This window comes from Panthera leo, chromosome D3, assembly GCF_018350215.1.
Source record: "Panthera leo isolate Ple1 chromosome D3, P.leo_Ple1_pat1.1, whole genome shotgun sequence".
Lineage (NCBI taxonomy): Eukaryota > Metazoa > Chordata > Mammalia > Carnivora > Felidae > Panthera > Panthera leo.
Window position 1 is genome coordinate 66,971,651 of NC_056690.1, and position 18,470 is coordinate 66,990,120.

An 18,470-nucleotide genomic window follows, 5' to 3' on the forward strand; every position below is an offset into this window, starting at 1 on the left:
TAAACTGCTTTACCAAAGCAGAGATCATCTTGACTTTAAAGATGAGGGGTTGATCACAGGCTCTTATCTCCTTTCTCCCAAGATACCACTAATATTCCAGATGAATAGAATGACCGGGATGGGGGGAGTCCAATGGAAGAGAGATTTGACAAGTGTGTAGAAGGAGGAGGGGGGACATTAGGAGGGGTGACACAGCCCAGAGACAGAGTCCAACCTCATGGGATATTTTAAAGAGGGGTGGAGGGTGGGGAAGGGGCATGGTGCTGAAATGAGCATCATTTGTAAGTCTGTATCTGGAACCATCGAACCCACCCCCAGAGCAGCCAAATATTTAGTGTCCGGCAAAGGGAGGGGAGGGATTGAACCAGACTGTCAGTCAGTCCCTAAACAAAAGACCAAAAGTGGTCACTCCCAGGGAAAAGATCTGGACATTCTAGCAGCAAAAGGAGCAGCCTCTCCGACAGTGACTCTTTTATTATTTAATTTTTTTAAGTTTATTTATTTTGAGAGAGAGAAAGAGAGAGCAGTGGAAGAGCAGAGAGAGAGAGAGAGAGTCCCAAGCAGGTTCTGTGCTGTCAAAGCAGAGCCTGCCGCAGGGCTCGATCCCACGAACCATGAGATCATGACCTGAGCCAAAATCAAGAGTGGGACGCGCTCAAACGGAGACTGAGCCACCCAGGCGCCCCTCCAACAACAATTCTTAAGGAAAGCCTGCTGTCAGTTTCTATCAGCTTTTTATTGTTCTAAATTTAAATATGGATAACCTATAATTATTGTTCTAAATTTAAATATGGATAACCTAGAATCACCTGGTCAACTGGATGGAAACAGAAGACAAACCATTAGTTAAAATATTCAAAGAGGGGGCACCTGGGTGGCTCAGTCTGTTGAGCATCCAACTCTTGATTTCAGCTCAGATCATGATCCCAGGGTCATGGGATCAAGCCCCATGGCAGGCTCCATATTGAGCATGGAGGCTGCTGGACTTTCTCTTTCTCTCTCTCTCTCTCTCTCTCTCTCTCTCCACCCCCTACCCCCTCTGTGACTCTCCCCCTCCCTTAAAAAAATATACAAAGAGAAAAATGCTGGAGGAACAAAACACAACTTTAAAATATTCTACTTAGTGTCTCCAGAGATAGTCTAGAAGACACGGCATCCTTAAAGACAGGAATAGACTGCACTCAGAACAAAGAAGGAGCTCTTGGGAGGACAAGTTTGCTCAAAGAGCTGGAAGATGAAGTCAAGGACTCGTCTCAGAAAGTGGAAACAATGGGCAGGGACAGAAAAGCTGAGATCAAATGAGCGATGCAGAAGGTCCACTGTACAACTCTTAGAGGGACTAGAAAAAAAAGGGAGTAGAGAAGAATAGAGAGAAGGAAATATTTTTAAAAATCCAAAAGAACATTTAAGAGTTTGGACATGAGCCCCAAATTAAGAGGTCCCCACAGGTGTCTATCCCGAAGGACACCACTGGGACATTTCAGAACCACAGGCTCCGGAAACACTCCAGAGAAAAGAAAACGGGTCACCTCCAAAGGAATGACTAGCAACACATTCCTCTAGCCCAGGATGCCCAAAGGTGATGGGGAGAGCCGTCGGCATTCTGCAGGAAAATGACTCGCCCCTAAAACACCAACCCCGTCCAACCAACAATCAGGTATAAAGGTAGAATTAGTTCATTGAGACACAGAACTCAAAGAACTCAAAACCCTTACCCCTGATGCATCATTTTTTGGCAAAATGAAACAAGCAGCAGCTATGGGTTCCAAGCAAAAGTGAATCCAACCCAAGGAGGCAGAGGAGGGAAGTTCCCAGGACAATCACGTGTGACCCACCAAGAGAGCAGCCCGTCCACGCTGGAGCAAGACGATGAAGGGAAAAGCTGAGGGGAAGGCCTGGTTGATGGGAGAGGCAGGCTAAAAGCCAAAATAGGGCATAAAAGAGACAAAGAGTTCAAGAGGGAAAAAATGACAAGAAGCTCCAGGAAAAAGGGGGAAGGGGAGCGTACAAGGAAGGAAGCAGAATCACTATTTTCTGATCTTGAAATTTTAGAGTCAACCTATCGAGAAAACCCCGAAACGACTCATTATGGGTACAAACCGAATGTAAATGTTATCAGCCTTGACCTTTTAAAGGTAAACCCGTGGGTGACTGGAGCCAGAGGCTGGAACCAAAATAAGGGGATAATTTTAATAGCCTCATCTCACAAAGTACAGGATCAAGAGACACTGCCAGTATTTGGTAGAACAAGAAACAGGTTCCTCGGGCAATCTATAGACAGAAGAACTAAAAATAGCAATATCTCTCAACCCAGAAGAGAGGGGAGGAGGCCGGGGGGGTGTAAAGGGGAGGTGTAAGGGGGCCGAATCCTCACCCACTGAGGCAGGAGGCGAGTGCACGCTGTGCAAACTTGGTAGGTCGGTGGGTCAAGAAATAACAGCAGGTGCGTATCACTGATAGGTGTGGAAGTAATTACAGGAAGAAACAGCCAAGAGTCAAAGGAGCAGGGTGGGTGGAAGAAGGTGTGCAGCAGGGACCTGGCCTTTTACTATCACCAGCTTTTGTATCCTACTTGATTTTCCATGAGGGTAATGACTAGGTGATAAGGGCCATCATCTCTGTTCTCCTTCTTCTTTCTCCCCCTTTTCTTGATGGCCTCCCGTCTCCACCCAGTTCTCGGGTATACACGTGCCCAATCCGCTCATTCATGTAACAAACACGTCCTAAGCCCGTGCAGGGTCACGCTCGCTCGGGGGACCCAGAGAGGTCTGGGCGCCAAAGGGCCTCTCAGCCCTTGGAAGAACCCTTGCTCCCAGCCTCCCTTCCCGGGTTCAGCGCAGGGTTGTCCGCCCCAGAAAGATGGAGGAGGAGTGGCATGAGAGGCCCCAGGGAGACGTCCCAGGTACCACCCCCATCTGGCTTAAAAATAAAGAACCTCTAAATAAATAAATAAATAAATAAATAAATAAATAAAATTAAAAATAAACCAAACTAAAATAAAGAGACTCTAGAATGATCACATGCAAACAAATAACTTGTACAAGCCCTCGTGACAATGCATTTCATGATAAATGGCCATGGAGTAATTCCTCTTGCATCTGACATTGTCAGGGACCGAGGCCTTTTCCATGTGGGAATTTTCCGGCTGACTGGTTTCTACCAGCGTTCCGAGCAATTCTGGATCGGAATCATTCCCAGATGACTCACACCCCTCCCTGTCTCCTCAGAACGCCAGCTGACATTCTTACGCCGAAAGGGCCTCGCGGCCCATCCGTCCAGCCCCCTCCGTTCACAGATGGCGATTTAACCTTTCCCCAATGACTCAGAGTCTCCACTGCGAGCACCGCTCAAGGCTCTGGGCCAGAGCACAGTAAAGCCCACGGGTGCCCTGGTGATGCCAGAACCATCCGAATCAGAGGCCGGCCTCTGGGCTCTCTGATTTCAGCCCTGGAGAGCCCACTGAGGCTCGCAGAGCCAGGCTGGCAGACAGCAGGCTCGCTGCTCCCAACCGTCCCACCAGCCTCACGCCGATGCCCCGCAAAGAGCCTCTGTCTTGCCTCTCCTCTCAGAGCCCGGGGACCACAGGGGGGCCAGGGCCCTGGAAGAAATGGGGTAGTGCGAGGCCCAGGGGTCACCAGCTCGGACGGCTGCTCAGCTCAGGAGACCAGAGAGGGCGCCCGAGGGCAGGGATGAGAGCTCCAGCTAAACATGCGGAGCACCGAACTCGCATCCACGACAAGGGACAAAGGTTTGCACAGATCACGGAAGCGCGAGGTTCCTCCCTCCCACCCCACCATGTTTGTGGTGTAGGGCCTGGGTCATTTTGACTTCGGTCCCCGAATGGAAGCTGCAACAGAGACTGTTAGGGGCTGAATCATCTCTCCCTCAAAACTCATATGTTGAAATCCTAACCCCTGAGACCTCAGAATGTGAGTCTTGGGAGACAAGGTCTTTACAGAGGTAGTTAAGCTAAAATGAGGTCATTAGGGTGGGCCCTAATCCAATATGACTGACGTCCTCATTAGAAGAGGAAATTAGGACACAGACAGGAGGGACAGGAGGAAGCCCATGTGAAGACAGAGAAGGCGGCCATCTGCAAGGCAAGGAGAGAGGCCTCTTGAAGAAGCCGTCCCTGTCGGCACCCCGCTCTCAGACCTCTAGCCTCCAGAACTGTGGCGTATGAAGTTCCGTTGTTTAGGCCCCTGACCTGTGGAACAGGAAGTTACGTAGAAGGATGACCAACTCACGGGTCTCTCAGATCTCTGAGTCTAGACCACGAAGTAACCATGAAGAGACTATCTGCGTTGTGTAATTTAAAAAGTAATTATTTGCCTTTGAAAACACTAAGGAGTGTTGTCAACAGGTGCGCTCTGGCTTTCCAGAATGACACGGTTAAGGGCCTGAGGTCTTTGAATTCTGGGAAAAGACAAAGGATCTCTGCTTAGGAGCTGATGAATTTGGCTCGCGCCTGAGGTCCCGGTGGCCACATTTGCCACTAAATCCCAAGTCCTCAACCAAGCACATCACATGCACCTGCACTGCCACTTGCTTGAAGCTTTCTCACGGGTTCCCCTGGCCCTCAGATGATGACAGAATCTGGATCCCAGACCACACTGCTAGGCCTCACAAGGTCGGGCCCCCATCTGCCCCTCCAGCCACATGGCTTCCGGGTCCCCCTCTCACACTGGCATTCAAGCTCCCCTTCGGAGCCTGGGACACAGCGGGCTTCCTCCTGGCACAGGGCCTTTGCACAGACTGGAACCTCAGTCTGGAACCTTCCTGGCCTACTTAATTCCTATTGCTCGTCCAATGGGAGCACCGGCATCCCTTCCTCAGAGAAGCTTTGCCTGACAACCCCCTCCCCACCCGAGCCCAGGTCAAGCTCCCTGCCATCCCCTTGTCTCTCTAGGGTAGTTATTAATGTCTGCTTCCCTGCCGGGCTGTGAGCTCCATGAGAGCGGAGACGACGATGCGTGCAGCCGAGGGCTGTGTGGTGTTGATGGGAGGCTGAGCTGCCTCACACGTTGACCTCTAGAGAGGGTTACGTAGACCCTTGGTTAGCACAGGGACCAGAAACAATGCAGTTAGTCCCAGCTGGATTTCTTGGAGCCTTCCTGCAGCTACTAAGCTTAAGGATTCTGAATGACAGCCCAGAAAAGCTGCCGCTGCTGGTGGTGGCTCCGAAAAGGGAGGGAGACACATTTATTTGTTTATCGAGCACCTCTGTGTGCTACTATGGATGTGGGCTCTCTGCTCTCACATGTTATTTCATCTAGTCTTTATGGAAACCCTTCAAAGCTAGGTAATAGTGTCCCAATTTCTATAGGTAAGAAAAGGCTCAGAGAGGTTAAGTAATTTGTATAAAGATGCAGAGCTGATAAGATCCCAGGCCTGCCAGACCCCGGGGACCATGCTCTGACCTGATTTCCACACCACACGGAAATCATGTCAAATAGCTAAAGGAGCCGTGGCTCCTGCCCGTGGGCCACGGACAGTGGTCCCAGGGATCACAGCAGGGGCCCACGAGTCCACAAGAGGATCCAACACCACCTGACCTCGAATAAACCACATTCCTTCCACATCCAGCTAGAACCGCTTCCAAACACAGAGGAATTTTATTTGAAATTAAGTATCGTGGGGCACCTGGGTGGCTCAGTCGGTTAAGCGTCCGACTTCAGCTCAGGTCACGATCTTGGGGTCCGTGAGTTCGAGCCCCGCGTCGGGCTCTGGGCTGACAGCTCAGAGCCTGGAGCCTGCTCCCGATTCTGTGTCTCCCTCTCTCTCTGCCCCTCCCCCGTTCATGCTCTGTCTCTGTCTGTCCCAAAAATAAATAAACGTTAAAAAAAAAAATTAAGAAATTAAGTATCGTGATTCACACAACAAAGTCCCTCTCAGGGGGGACGACGGACTCATGGTGGTCCCGTGTGGGAGAGAAGGAGGGGGTGAGCACACACGCTGAAATGTTCCGCACAGGATGCGCTTCCCCTCCCGTGGCTTATAAAAGAGCCATAGGCGCCGTATTGTTGAGCGCGAAGCAGAAAGTACAGTTCTTCCGCGATGTGTGCAAAACGAGAAAAAAGAAATAGATCCATGCGCGAGGCTGGTTTACGCAGACTCTCCCGGAAGACGCACAAGGACACGCTGGTCGCCTCTGACAAGAAATGGGGGGCTCTGAGCAGGGGAATCTTCACTGTGTACCTTTTTGGACTACTTGAATGTTGTATCACTCCAACACCGACATTTGGTAAGAAATGTAATCAATCAATATAAAATTTTTAAAAGGCAATAGCAAAGGGCAATGCTTAAAGCCTCCGCTCGGAGTACTGCATTTCAGGTGAGATGCTCCTGTGCCCTCTTCGGTTTCTGTACAAGAGGAACCCGGCGATGATATCACGGAGACTGGAAATCGAGACAGGGACTGAATCCCCAGAGTTCTGGGGACTTGCAAACCTGGCCTTTTTTTCATTAAATGCAATTATCCCTGCTCTCCAAATGCCAGAGGCCCTGGGGGGGGGGGGGGGGGGGGAGGGGAAAGGAGGACCTAATTCTTGCTCTGCTGAGATCAGCCACCTTCCTGTCTCCTTCGGCCCGTGCCCCACCCTGCCCCCTGGTCCTGCCCCATCCCACGTGCACCGTCACCCACCACCCACCCCGGCCACACTCACATGGACAGCACCTTCACTTCCAAGATTTCGTGTCTCAGCTCCAGGCATCTTGTGGAGTTATACTCAAACGGGCCCTCGTAAAACTCAAAGTACCTGGGAACCAACAGGGACAGAGGTTACTATGCAGAGAAGCCGGCCAGACCTTTGGGGGACTGCGGGGTTCTCATTGGGGGGGGGGTGGGTCTATTACCCGGTCAAATACATACAGCACATCAATGCCACCCCAGCAGATGACCTAGTGGGAGGGGGCACCAGGACCTCGGGGGCCCTCTGGCTTGATCGCCGGGTGGCTGACTACTCAGAGCACCCCGCTCTCCTTTACGAGGCATGCCTTTACGCCATGCCTTTACGAGGCACGAACTCATCGTGGCAAATCATGGCATTCTGAAGCAGGCTGGGTTCCAAACTAGTGGCTGCAAAGGAGAAGGGAAGGGGGGGGGACGCTCTGAGTACCGTGTCCTTCTCCAGCTTCCTGTGATCGGCCCCTGCCGGAGGCAGTGCTGGGAGTCTGGGCAGTGAGACCCAGACTTTCAACCGGTCCTGCCCTTTCCTGCCCCTTTCTCCTCCCCTTGGGCAAGTGCCACACGGGACAGCCTCAAACACGGCCAAGATCTTCTGCTTTTGCTACACTCATTAGCCCCCTTGACTCTCATGCTCACACCGTGACTGGGTGAGACTGACGTTTCTTTCTCTCCATTTGGCAGCTGAGAACACTGAGGCTAAACAGATAGAGTTCCCGGGCACACCAGCGGTAGGGCAGGGTCAGGCTCGGGCAGGGTCAGGCTCGAGCCAGGTCCCACCGCAGAGGGGCACACGCCCTTTCCAACACCGGCTGGCTGGCTCCCCCAGCCAGAGCCACCTCAGGATCCCTTCCGCAGCTCCACGCAGGATAACGCCAATTTCGGCCAGCGCCTGCCGAGCCCTTTCCTCGGGCCACACGCTTGCCCTGCGCTCCCTTTTCATCTTTAGAACCAGCCTACGAGGCAAGTGACCATCGCAAGCATCCCGAAGAAGCCCCAGGGGTTGACTCGCTGGCCCAGAGTGGTAGGTGGCAAAGCTGGGGCATGAACCGACACGTTGACTTGAGGCTGCTCTTGTCCACGCTCCACCGAGGACAGCTGGTGGCCCCTGAAAAGGGCCCTGTGGCCTCCCGCAGCCACCGGGTGAGGAGACCTTTAAAACACCCTCCTCGCACCTGAAGTTTCACCAGCCCAGGGCAGGAAGAGGGCCTGGGTGGGGGGAGGGTTCCTGCAGACGAAACACAGCAGTTCACTGCTGGGCTCGGCCAGAGGCAGGACGGGGCCTCTCCTTATGGCCTCTCTCTCTCTGGAGTGGCCTCTCTCTGGAGGTTGCTCAGAAGGGGTTGGGCAGGGGCAGGGGTGCCTGGGTGGCTCAGTGATCAAATCATGATCTCGCAGTCTGTGAGTTCGAGCCCTGCGTCAGGCTCTGTGCTGACAGCTCAAAGCCTGGAGCGTGCTTCGGATTCTGTGTCTCCCTCTCTCTCTGCCCCTCCCCTGCTCATGCTCTGTCTCTCTCTCTGTCAAAAATAAATAATTTAAATTTTTTTTTTTTTCTTTTTAAGAAAGGGCTGGGGCAGGGCCGCCTGGGTGGCTCAGTCAGTTAAGTGTCTGACTTCAGCTCAGGTCATGATCTCACGGTTTGTGAGCTCGAGCCCTGCATTGGGCTTTCTGCACTTAGCACAGAGCCTGCTTTGGATCCTCTGTCCCTGTCTCTCTCTGCCCCTCCCCACCCATCTCTCTCTCTCAAAAATAAATAAACATGGAAGGATGGAAGGAAGGAAGGAAGGAAGGAAGGAAGGAAGGAAGGAAGGAAAAGGAAGAAAGACAAAGAAAGAGAAAGGAAGAAAGGAAGAAAGCAAGAAAAAGGAGGAAAGAGGAAGAAAGAAAGAAAGAAAGAAAGAAAGAAACAAACAAACAAACAAACAAACAAGGCGGGGGCAGATTAGGCTGGGGGGTCCCAGAACCGCTCAACACCACAGAATCAAGAAACCTGTGGGTGAACAGCCTGAGACAGAAAGTTCTGGAGAATCAGAAGTGAGAGAGGTGTCCCAGGGCTGCTCCTGGGGGCCCTGTGGGCCATGACCAACGATCGAAAATAAAGTCATTCTTCAGCATTCCCCAGAAAACTTCCCAACACGTGGTGGCCATTACTCTACATGTGTTCTCATGGACTTTACATGAACAAACTCATGGATGTGCTGCTTTAGACACAGAAAGGCATTTTACCCAATAAACTGGCTTCTTTTTAAAAATATTTGTATTTTAAATAACTTCTATATACAACAATATATTTAATACTTTAAAATATGTATTTTAAAATGTTTGCTCTTAATTTTCATATAATTTAATAGTTAAGTTTTAAAGTTATAGTTTTAACTAATTTTAAGTAATATTTTTAAATATTAAAACATTTATTTATTTTTTTAATGTTTATTTTTGAGAGTCAGAGAGAGAGAGAGAGAGAGAGAGAGAGAGACAGAGGGTGAGGGGCAGAGAGAGAGGGAGACAGAATCCAAAGGAAGCTCCAAGCTCTGAACTGTCAGCACACAGCCCGACGCGGGGCTCAAGCCACGTGAACTGTGAGATCATGACCTGAGCCAAAGTTGGACGCTTAACCGACTGAGCCACCCAGGCACCCCAGATATTAAAACATTTATAGAACAAATTGGCTCCTATTTGCAAAATGAAATTGGCTCCTTGTTCTCACGTCTTAAAAGAATTGAAGCAGCGTTAATAAGAACTAGGCACTGAGGATTCCCAAAATACCGCACTCCCCCTCCCCTTTTCTCTCTGTTTCCCTTATGTTTCGAAACTCCTTTCTCTGTCTTTCTCATCTGGCAAACCCATGTTGATCCTTCAGTACCCAGCTCAATGCCCCTACTTGTGTGAAGCCTTGTCTGACCCCTGGTCCTGGGGTCCCTTTGTCTCTTAGTTAGAGGAAATAACATTGTATTATAATAGTCTGTTTATATATCCGTTTCCCCCTTGCAAACTGTGTTGTGAATATCTCAAACACGGGGCCTCTGTCTTTGCTACCTCTGTACCTTTTGCGCTACAGGCCAGAAAGCTAAAACCTACATTTGCCAGACTCCCTTGCAGCTAGGGTTTGGATATAATCTAGGTTCAACCAATCAGAAGCATTTGCACGAGACTGACTCAGAGCTGGGTTAGAGGTGAACAGTGACAAGGCTCCAGGCATTGTTTTGCGGGTGCAGAATGTGGCAGAAGGGCACAGGGCACGGCTCTTGGAAACTGCAGGCTTAGCAGCACCTTCTTGATTACATCAGGGGCAGCAGCTTTCACGGTGGCCCCGTTTCACGGTGCAGTTCGGGGAGGTTCAGCCTTCTGTCTTTCTTCAGCTTTCCCAAAGATTCCGAGCTAGCCGTGCCCTAAATAAATCCCTTTCTGCTTTCACTAGCTAAATGGGCTCTGTTATCTGCAATTAAGAACAAGGGGTCAACATGAGGCCACCAGAAAAGCCTGCGACCTTGGCTGTAACTCACATCATTTTCCAGTCACACAACAGTAAGTGAGGTGTGGCATCTTACCACGGAGATCACTGTTTGCAACCAGAGCCAGGGCCACTAGGTCCTCTGGAATCCACTGGGTCACCTGAAGCCGTGGTCTCAGGCTGCTGCTAAGAAAAGCTCCAGATTCAAATGGTGCAGGGGTTATTTCGGGGGAGACTTAGCCCAGAGCTCTCAGGGGGTTGGGGGTCTTACAGACACATCGTGGACATGCCTCTAAACCCAGCTGTGTGACTTCGGTAAATCGCTTCCCCTCTCTGGGCCTCTTCTTTCTCCTCCTGAAAACAATCGGTTTAAACTAGGTGGTAGCCAAGGCCCCAGCCAGCACGACAATATGATCCCAAGTTTCCCTGTGTTTCCCACTCACTAACCAAGCCAGAGTGAGACACAGTTTGTGGATGAATGATCCACCGACACGAGGAAGAAGCTCGCGAAGATCAGCCAGCCCCTCCGCCGCCTCCATGAGGCCATCCCTGCCTTACCTCTGCCAGCCTCCACTCGGTCTCCTGCTCTCCTGAACCCCCAGCCTCACCCATCCAGGGAACCAGGCAGTGCCGTGACTCCAAATGGTCTCGCGCCTCGTGTCTGGTGACTATTAGGTGGACAGGACTTCAGAACAGGGTCACGTTCTTTTTCTGCCCCCCCCCCCCCGCCCCCCGGCCCAAGCCACCCTAGGCCCATCGGTTTTGTGAGCCTTAGTTTCCTCATCTGTGAAATCCACACACGAGAAAGGGGCAGTGCACGTGTGACAGGGCTGAGGTAAGATAGCGATGAGAATTTCACGGAAAGCCCCGGCACAGTGGCTGGCACGCAGCAAGAGCCCAAGAAATGTTTGTTCCGTTCTTTCTCCTTTCTCCTGCCATCAAAGGACAGGAGTGGCCAGAGAGTCAGCCACTTGCTTCTGGACCTCAGCTGGCTGATGGCAGAGCTGAATCAGGCACGACGAACCTCAGGAAGCTTCTCCGCCATCTGGACCGGCTGGCGTCCTCCTTCCGCTGCTACGGGTAAACCTCTCCCCTGCCACCCTGCGCATAAAGCCCATGCCGTGTTCTGCCCGGACATGGGACTGTCCCTGATCACCCAACTCTGCGGCAGACTCCGTGCAGAAGCTATGTGTTTTGGATGCTTTAACATCCGGGGCCTTGTTGACCCTGGAGCTAGCCAATCCCTCCAGACGGTAACCTCCCGTGAGCGCACGTTTCCTACGCAAACAACCCAATCCAGAGCTCATAACCCGCCACCACCACTCCTCTCACATTCAGGGCCTCTTTCCCCCTGCCCTCATCTCATCCCAGGACCAGGTACCACACAGCTAGGGACAGCCCTTAGGCCCCAGAGTCCACCAATCCCTGTGCCTCTGACTCAGCTGTTTCTTCCCCAGAAACCCCTGTGAAGGCTCTTGCCCACTTTCCCCTCTCACCCTCTCTGCCTCCTGACCAGCCCTGGTGGCCCCCTATGTGGCCTTTCCGGTGTGACGTGCCTCCTGTGTCTAGGGATCTGTGAGTATAAAGTCTTCCTCCGTCGTGGCATTGACTCCCACTTCCGTGGAGTCTTGCCATACGTGACGATACCGAGCCCCAGCTACCCTGAAAACACCCCACGTGGTGCCTCAGCCAAGTTGTCAAAAGCGCCCCACACCGGGGTCGACAGCCGCAGGTGTCCTGTCTGAAAACGGAGCCAGTGGCCCTGTTCCTGTCTCCATCCTACCCGGTTTTGAGCTGCACTGCTTCGTCTCCGGCTCTAAAGCTAACACTCGAGGAAGCAAGATCATAACAACCGCTGCCGAGAGCCCCCCCCTCCGGACTCCGCTTCTGACGGGACACCCAAGGACTGCGTTCTGGAAAAAGCACGGTAATCCCTGTCTGGCGGGGACGCAGACTTTGATGCGGACGTCACAAGTGATGCTTCCGTCTCCTTGTGTAATGACGTGGGAAGACGCTCCCAGGATGATGCTGAACGGGAAACACAAGCTACAGCACTGTGATCTCCCGAAAGAACGGTATATACATCTGTGAATGCACAGGCCGCAGGGAAGGGCCCTACCAAAGCACTGATGGGCGGCTTCTTTGAATAATGGGATTGTGAATGACTGTTAAAATCCTTTTCTGTACTTTTGTAAGTTTTCTGTAATGGGGTTGTGACTCTTTCGCTATTGGAAAGCACTAACAGATGCCCCTTTATTTAAGTCCTAGATCTCCCACGAAACAGTTCGAGCTTCCCGTCAAACTGCCAGAAGACTGAGAGAAGCAGTCTCTCCAACTTTCTGAACTCCACTGGCCTCTCAGGGTGAGTCAGTCACTGTCTCTTTGTCCAATTCTCGAAAGCCGATCTCTGCCCGGCGCAAAGGGAGGGGCCCCGGCATCGCATTCGGCACCTCACGGGTATAAATAGTCACGGCCGCTCAGACCAGCTCATCTCAGATGCCACTTGGCTTCCGGCAGTCAAGTCCGGGGCGGGCGCCAAGCTGCCTCCATCCTGCCCCCTCCTCTGTGCCCTCAGGGACCATGGCGGGGGAGGGGGGGGGGAAGGGCCAGGCAGCCCAGGCTGCCCAGCCAGCAGGTGAGAAGACAAACTCAGAGGTGACCACGGCAGTCCTGCGTGTTAGTTTCCATCCTCCTACCCAGACGCGGGCTCTCCTACCCAGTTCTGCAGGCTGAGGAGGCCTCTTGTCAGCATGGCCGGGGGCCCTCACGCATCCCTGCCAGCCTTTGTCCATGAGCCTGCCCCTCATAGGGCCCTCCTGTTGGTCTGAACCCTCTCGGGAGCTTCATCAGGACCATGGGGTCTTTTTTTTTTTTTTTTTCAAGCTTATTTATTTATTTTGAGAGAGAGTGAGAGAGCACAAGTAGGGACGGGGCAGAGAGAGAAACAGAGACAGAGAGAGAGAGAATCCCAAGCAGACTCTGCACCACCAGCACAGAGCCTGATGTGGGGCTCAAACTCACGAACCACGAGATCATGACCTAAGCCGAAGACGGATGCTTAACCGACTGAGCCACGCAGGCACCCTAGACTGTGGGGTCTTTCTTGGAGGTCCCAGAACTTGAGCCCCAGCAAGCACCTGGCTGGAACAAGATAAGGTGCATGCATGCAGCTTTCTATCTAACACTGCCCCTCGTCCCCGGGTGCTGATGGTGTTCAAGAGGACAGGAGCCCAAGGAGGTCTCTATGTCCTTCAAGAGCCTCCACCAGCCCAGAGCAGGGAAGCGGCCCCAGCTCAGCAATCTGAACCCCTGCACTCTTCTCAAACCTGGTACAGAGTTTCAGAGGACCACAGAGTGGTTTATGTATTCCACACTGGGTAGGAATACAGTGAGGGTATGGCACCTCTGTGCAAATTAGGAAAAAGTACCTCTTTCTCCAGATGAATTAAGCCACATGCCAGTCACATGATTTATCAAGTGAGAGTGAGCTGGATGTCAACCCTGCCTCACCCCTTGGCTGGGTATCTTTGTGCAGTGCCCATCCTGCACAACTGTATGTGGCAGTCTGAGACTGGACTCTTTAACTTTGTCTTGTTTAATTCTCCCGACAGCCCTACGAGGACAGGCATTGTTTCCCCATTTTTATACCCAAGATTCAGACTGTAAGTGGAAAAGCAACTTGCCCAAAGTCACTCAGCTCATCAATGGGGGTGCTGGAAAGGGGACCTCAGGCTTTTAGGAGCCCAGAACCTATGTTCTTCAGTGACTGCAGTGTACTCCCTCTCCCTGATTCTGACAAGCCACGGTTAGGGGGGGGTGGGGGGGATTTCTCAGCGAGCAACCCCCTCCCCTTCAGTGAGCTCCGTGCTATTTCGGGGCCAGAACAGCTGCCATCTCGAGACAGCGCGCTACCCGTCAGAGCAAACGCACAGAAACCAGAGTCTGGAAACTGCAGGCTGACAATTCAGAGGACTGCGGCGTCTTCTCAAATAGGTGCAGAGAGAACCAAGAAGAGCTGGGCTGTCAACTGCAGGTCACAGCTGCCCAGAGGAGACACTCCCCCCTCCCCGGGTGGTAGAGAGACCTGACCCGGCCCCCTGGCTGGACGCTGGCTCTCCCTGGGCCACCATTTCCTCGTCCATCCGTGGGAATCTGCAGAGGGGGTTGAAGGATCAGAACGGAGAGCTAAGAAAGCCTGATGTTCTGAATACAACCCTCGATAGTCCCGTGATCCATCCGCTGTCGGCGCGAGCTTCCCTGGAGGGTCGTTCCTGGCATGCGGTGGGGGCTGGGGGGTCAGGGGCAAAAGCCTGTTGCCACTCCTCCTTTCCACCCCCCCACCCCCGCCCTGTGGGTCTGCAGGGCCCCACACCCAGTGTGCCGAGAGTCCACGCAAGAGTGCACGCGCGGGAGCCTTACTTTCCGCGCTGCACCAGGGAGCCCTGGAAACCTCCCCTCTAAAATCCGGCCCAATCACCCGGCACACCTCCACGTGTCTAAACGAGCATGGTCGGCCTTCCACCCGGACACCGCCCTACTGCCCCTCTGCGCCTCACCACCATGCCCCGGGGGCCCAAGCTAACCGCTGAGACCTACTGGCCTCCTCGTACTTCCCCTCCCCTCCCCACCCCAGCTGGCCACCTCTGCTCCCTTCCGGGTCCTTCTCTCCCTCCCGGCACCAGGGGCGTGAATCGGTCCTCTTTTCCCACTGGAGGGGTGTCTCTGTCGGGAACGCTCTTTCCTCACTGTGTCTTCCGGGCTGCTACCTGCTTGCACATCAGAGGCCAGCTTCCTGGCGGCCTTCTGTGTTCTGCCTCGAACGTGCCTACAGCCCCCGGCACGCTCCCCAGCTCAGTCCTTAGTAAACTGGACTTTGTGCAACTCCCCTCGATGGATGGCTCTTCTCCTCTTTCACTCACCGAAGATTTACTCATCCATTGCTACACGCCAGGCAGTTTCAGGCCAGGATGCACTGACGACCAAGCCAGGTACAATCCCCACCCCACCCCCCTCCTGGACTTCCACGAGAGGAGACATATGAAATATTAATGCAACATAGTGCCAAGTAGCAATGAGCTCTATAAAAGTAAAACAGGATAGGGGGCTGGAGGGTCCCTGGAAGGCTGGTAGGAGGTCAAGGAAGGCCTCTCTGAACAAACAGAAATGGAGCCCTCAGCAGGAGTGCAGGAAGAGCATTGCAGACAGGGAAGGGCGAATAAACACAAACACCCCGAGGATGGAAAAAGCCAGCGGGCTGCAGGGACAGGGCAGTGGGGGCGGTGGGGTGGACAGGCAGAGGACATGAGGCCGGAGGGGCGAGCGGCACCGGGTCAGGCTGGGCCTGTGGGCCCCTCGATACAGCCGGGCGTTGAAGCAGAGGAATCGCACAGTCTGATGGAAAAGTTCCCTCTGGCCGCTGCAGGGAGGACGGACTGTAAAGCGACAGCAGACAGGGAGACGGGACTGTTGCCGCCTGAGAAGAGGGGGGATTGCACAGAGTGGCAGCTAAGACGTGGGAGAAGGCGACAGAGCAGGAAATGGGTTAAGGATAAGCTGATGACAAGATCTACGCAGCGACAAAGAAAGAGAGAAATCAACGGTAACTCCTAGGAGTTTCGCTTGGACAGCTGGTTGCATCACAGAGCCATTTCGAGAGGAGGGAACGATGAAGATAAACAGCGTGGGCGGAAGTCAGAAGCCCCTGGGCCACGGTAAGGCTGCTGGGACTCTCAGACATTCGGGAGGACATCGTAAGTAGGCAGTCAGCAGTCCAGTGCAGAGGCCAGGGTTAGAGATACATGTTCCAGAGTCAAGGCACAAAGGACGAAGTGAGATCTCAGAGGAGGGCAGAGCACAGAGGGGCACGTGCAGTCAGCTCCGACATTCAGATGGTGGCAGGGGAGAAGGGGCCACGGAAGGAGACTGAGAAGGGAAGTCTGTGGGAACAAGGAAAACCCGGAACGCCCAATGCCACAGAAGTCAAGAGCAGAGAACATTTCCAGGACAGAAGGGTCGGCTCTGTCCAGAGCTAATGGAGGCCAAGGAAGAGGAGGATGGATGAGGTCCTGCTGCCCTAGCAACCAGACGGTCATCAGTGACCTTGACCGGCGCAGATTCAGGGGAGCCGGGAGGCAGACGCCCCACTGGCATGGCTTGAGGTGAGGACAGAAGTGGGAGGTGCTAGACACGGTCACCGCGGGAGTCTGCGTGACGAGCAGAGTGAGTGCCACGGGCTGAAGGTGTGTTTCCCCCCAAACTCACGTGCTGAAACCTAACCCCCCAATGTGATGGCATTAGGAGGCGGGGTCACTGGAGGGCCATTAGGTCATGAGGGCGCAGCTCTCACGCATGGGATCAGTGCCTTTATAAAAGGGACCCTAGAGAGCTCTCTCACCCTCTTCCCACCAGGCGAGGGCACGGCAAGAAGATGAAGGTGTGCAAGGCAGGGTGGGCTCGCATCTGACCCTGAACTGTGCTCTCCTCCTGATCTCGAACAACCAGCCTGCAGAACTGGGAGGGACAGTCAGTTGTGTGTGAGGGACCCGCCAGAGGAAGAAGGAAGAGACCCGAGTGCTCTGTAGGAGTCCCGGTGGAGGGTGAGGGGGGGAAGGTTTACATCTGTACAAGGAGGCCTGCGACGGGAGAACAGCCTCTGTGAGCCCCATCGCCCCATCACCCCCGCCCCAGCACAGTCTTTACGGCCATCAACCTAGCAGGTGCAGGCCGTGTGCATGGCTACGTGGAGTGAGAAACTGGGACGGCCTCGGGCGCCTTCCTATCTGGGAGCCCCCTAAACTGCTGACCACGGGTGCATGCTTGGTCCTCCAGCCTGACCCCACTCCCCTTTTACTTGCCATTCTGGGAGCAGACCTGGGGGAGGCCCTGGCAGGCACCTTTGATCATCTGATCTGGACACAAGGCTCAGAGAGAAAGTCCTCATACTCAGCCATGAGTCAGGATGAAGCTGGGGCCCGGATCTACCCAGAAGGTCCTCTCAGGGGACCCCACCACTAGTGCCTGAACAAGGTGACAGTTCAACGGATGAGGGAACTGGGGCACAGACCCATGCACCCAAGTGGTCATTTGCCCAGGAGACTCAATTCAGACTCAACCAAGGGCCACAAAGCTCGAGGGCCAGGGGGACTTTACCACACGGGACACCACCTCTTGATGAGTCCCAGGACGCCAACGACCTGGCCTCCACGGACAGCCTCCTGCCTGTTGGCCACCAGAGGTCCACGTCAGGTACGTGGGAGGCGATGCGGAAGCTGCACCATCTTTGTTTTGCTTTTCCAGCACCCAGCCCAGAACATTCTGCCAAACCTGATTCCCCAAATTCTTCCCAGCTGGATGGAGCCCGAGAGAACTCCGGCCCTCTTTTTATTTATTTTTTTGTCCTTTCTCACAGCCTTAACAATTGACCGGAAAGGCTGATGCTAAACCAGACTGCACTCACAAGTCAGGTGTGTAGGGCGCAGTGCACGAACATTCTTTCCCTCGGGCTAATCTTAAATTTTTTTTTTTTAACGTTTATTTATTTTTGAGACAGAGAGAGAGAGAGCATGAACAGGGGAGGGTCAGAGAAAGAGGGAGACACAGAATCTGAAACAGGCTCCGGGCTCTGAGCTGTCAGCACAGAGCCCAACGTGGGGCTCGAACCCACGGACCGCGAGATCATGACCTGAGCCGAAGTCAGATGCTTAACCGACTGAGCCACCCAGGCTCCCCTCCCTCGGGCTAATCTTGCCCCCAAGGGCTCCTCTTTGAAATGTGGAGCCTCCAGGAGCAGGTAGAAGGAAGCATTTGTCAAGGGTAGCAGTCAAGAAAGCACTAACCACAAAGGGGGTGGGGGAAAGACACAGAGGATAAAAGGCGGCAGAGAGATGGCGGGGAGGGGGGCGGTTGAGAGACCCTAGAGAGGTACCCGAACACCCGACCCTACCCGGGTTGACCTGTCCACAGTCCAGAAAGAACAATCCCTCCGTCTAGCACGGGCTGTCAGTCCGGGGAGTCTGGAGTCACACGGCACATGGTGTGACCAGCTCCATCCCCCATCACTTGCAGGGCCTCGGTTTCCTCATCTGTAAAATGAGGGCAATGACAGTACCCGCCTCACACACGGGAGAGGGGGATGAAATGCAGGATGGGGGGCAGGCGCCCAGCACAGTGCCGGGCACCCCGTCAGCCCCCGGAGCACTTGGCCGTGGGCATCGCCCGTCAGGATGCAAGCCCGATTCTGCCCCCCACGGAAGCACCTCTGACTTCCACACTGAGCTCTTGGCACACCCACCATCCGTGCCACACAAATATAGTACCTGATTACACACTGTATTG

The 18,470-nt window shown here is 53.6% G+C and overlaps 1 protein-coding gene across 9 annotated transcripts in view; it reads right to left on the reverse strand.

The window, feature by feature from the left end:
- The window catches only part of ST8SIA5 (ST8 alpha-N-acetyl-neuraminide alpha-2,8-sialyltransferase 5), a 59,868-nt gene that overhangs the window by 20,075 nt on the left and 21,323 nt on the right, over positions 1–18,470 (reverse strand). For all 9 annotated transcript variants that reach the window (XM_042910344.1, XM_042910339.1, XM_042910341.1 and 6 more), the window contains one exon: positions 6,666–6,758. In XM_042910344.1, the coding sequence (XP_042766278.1) occupies positions 6,666–6,758 (93 nt within the window). The remainder of the gene's footprint in view (positions 1–6,665; positions 6,759–18,470) is intronic.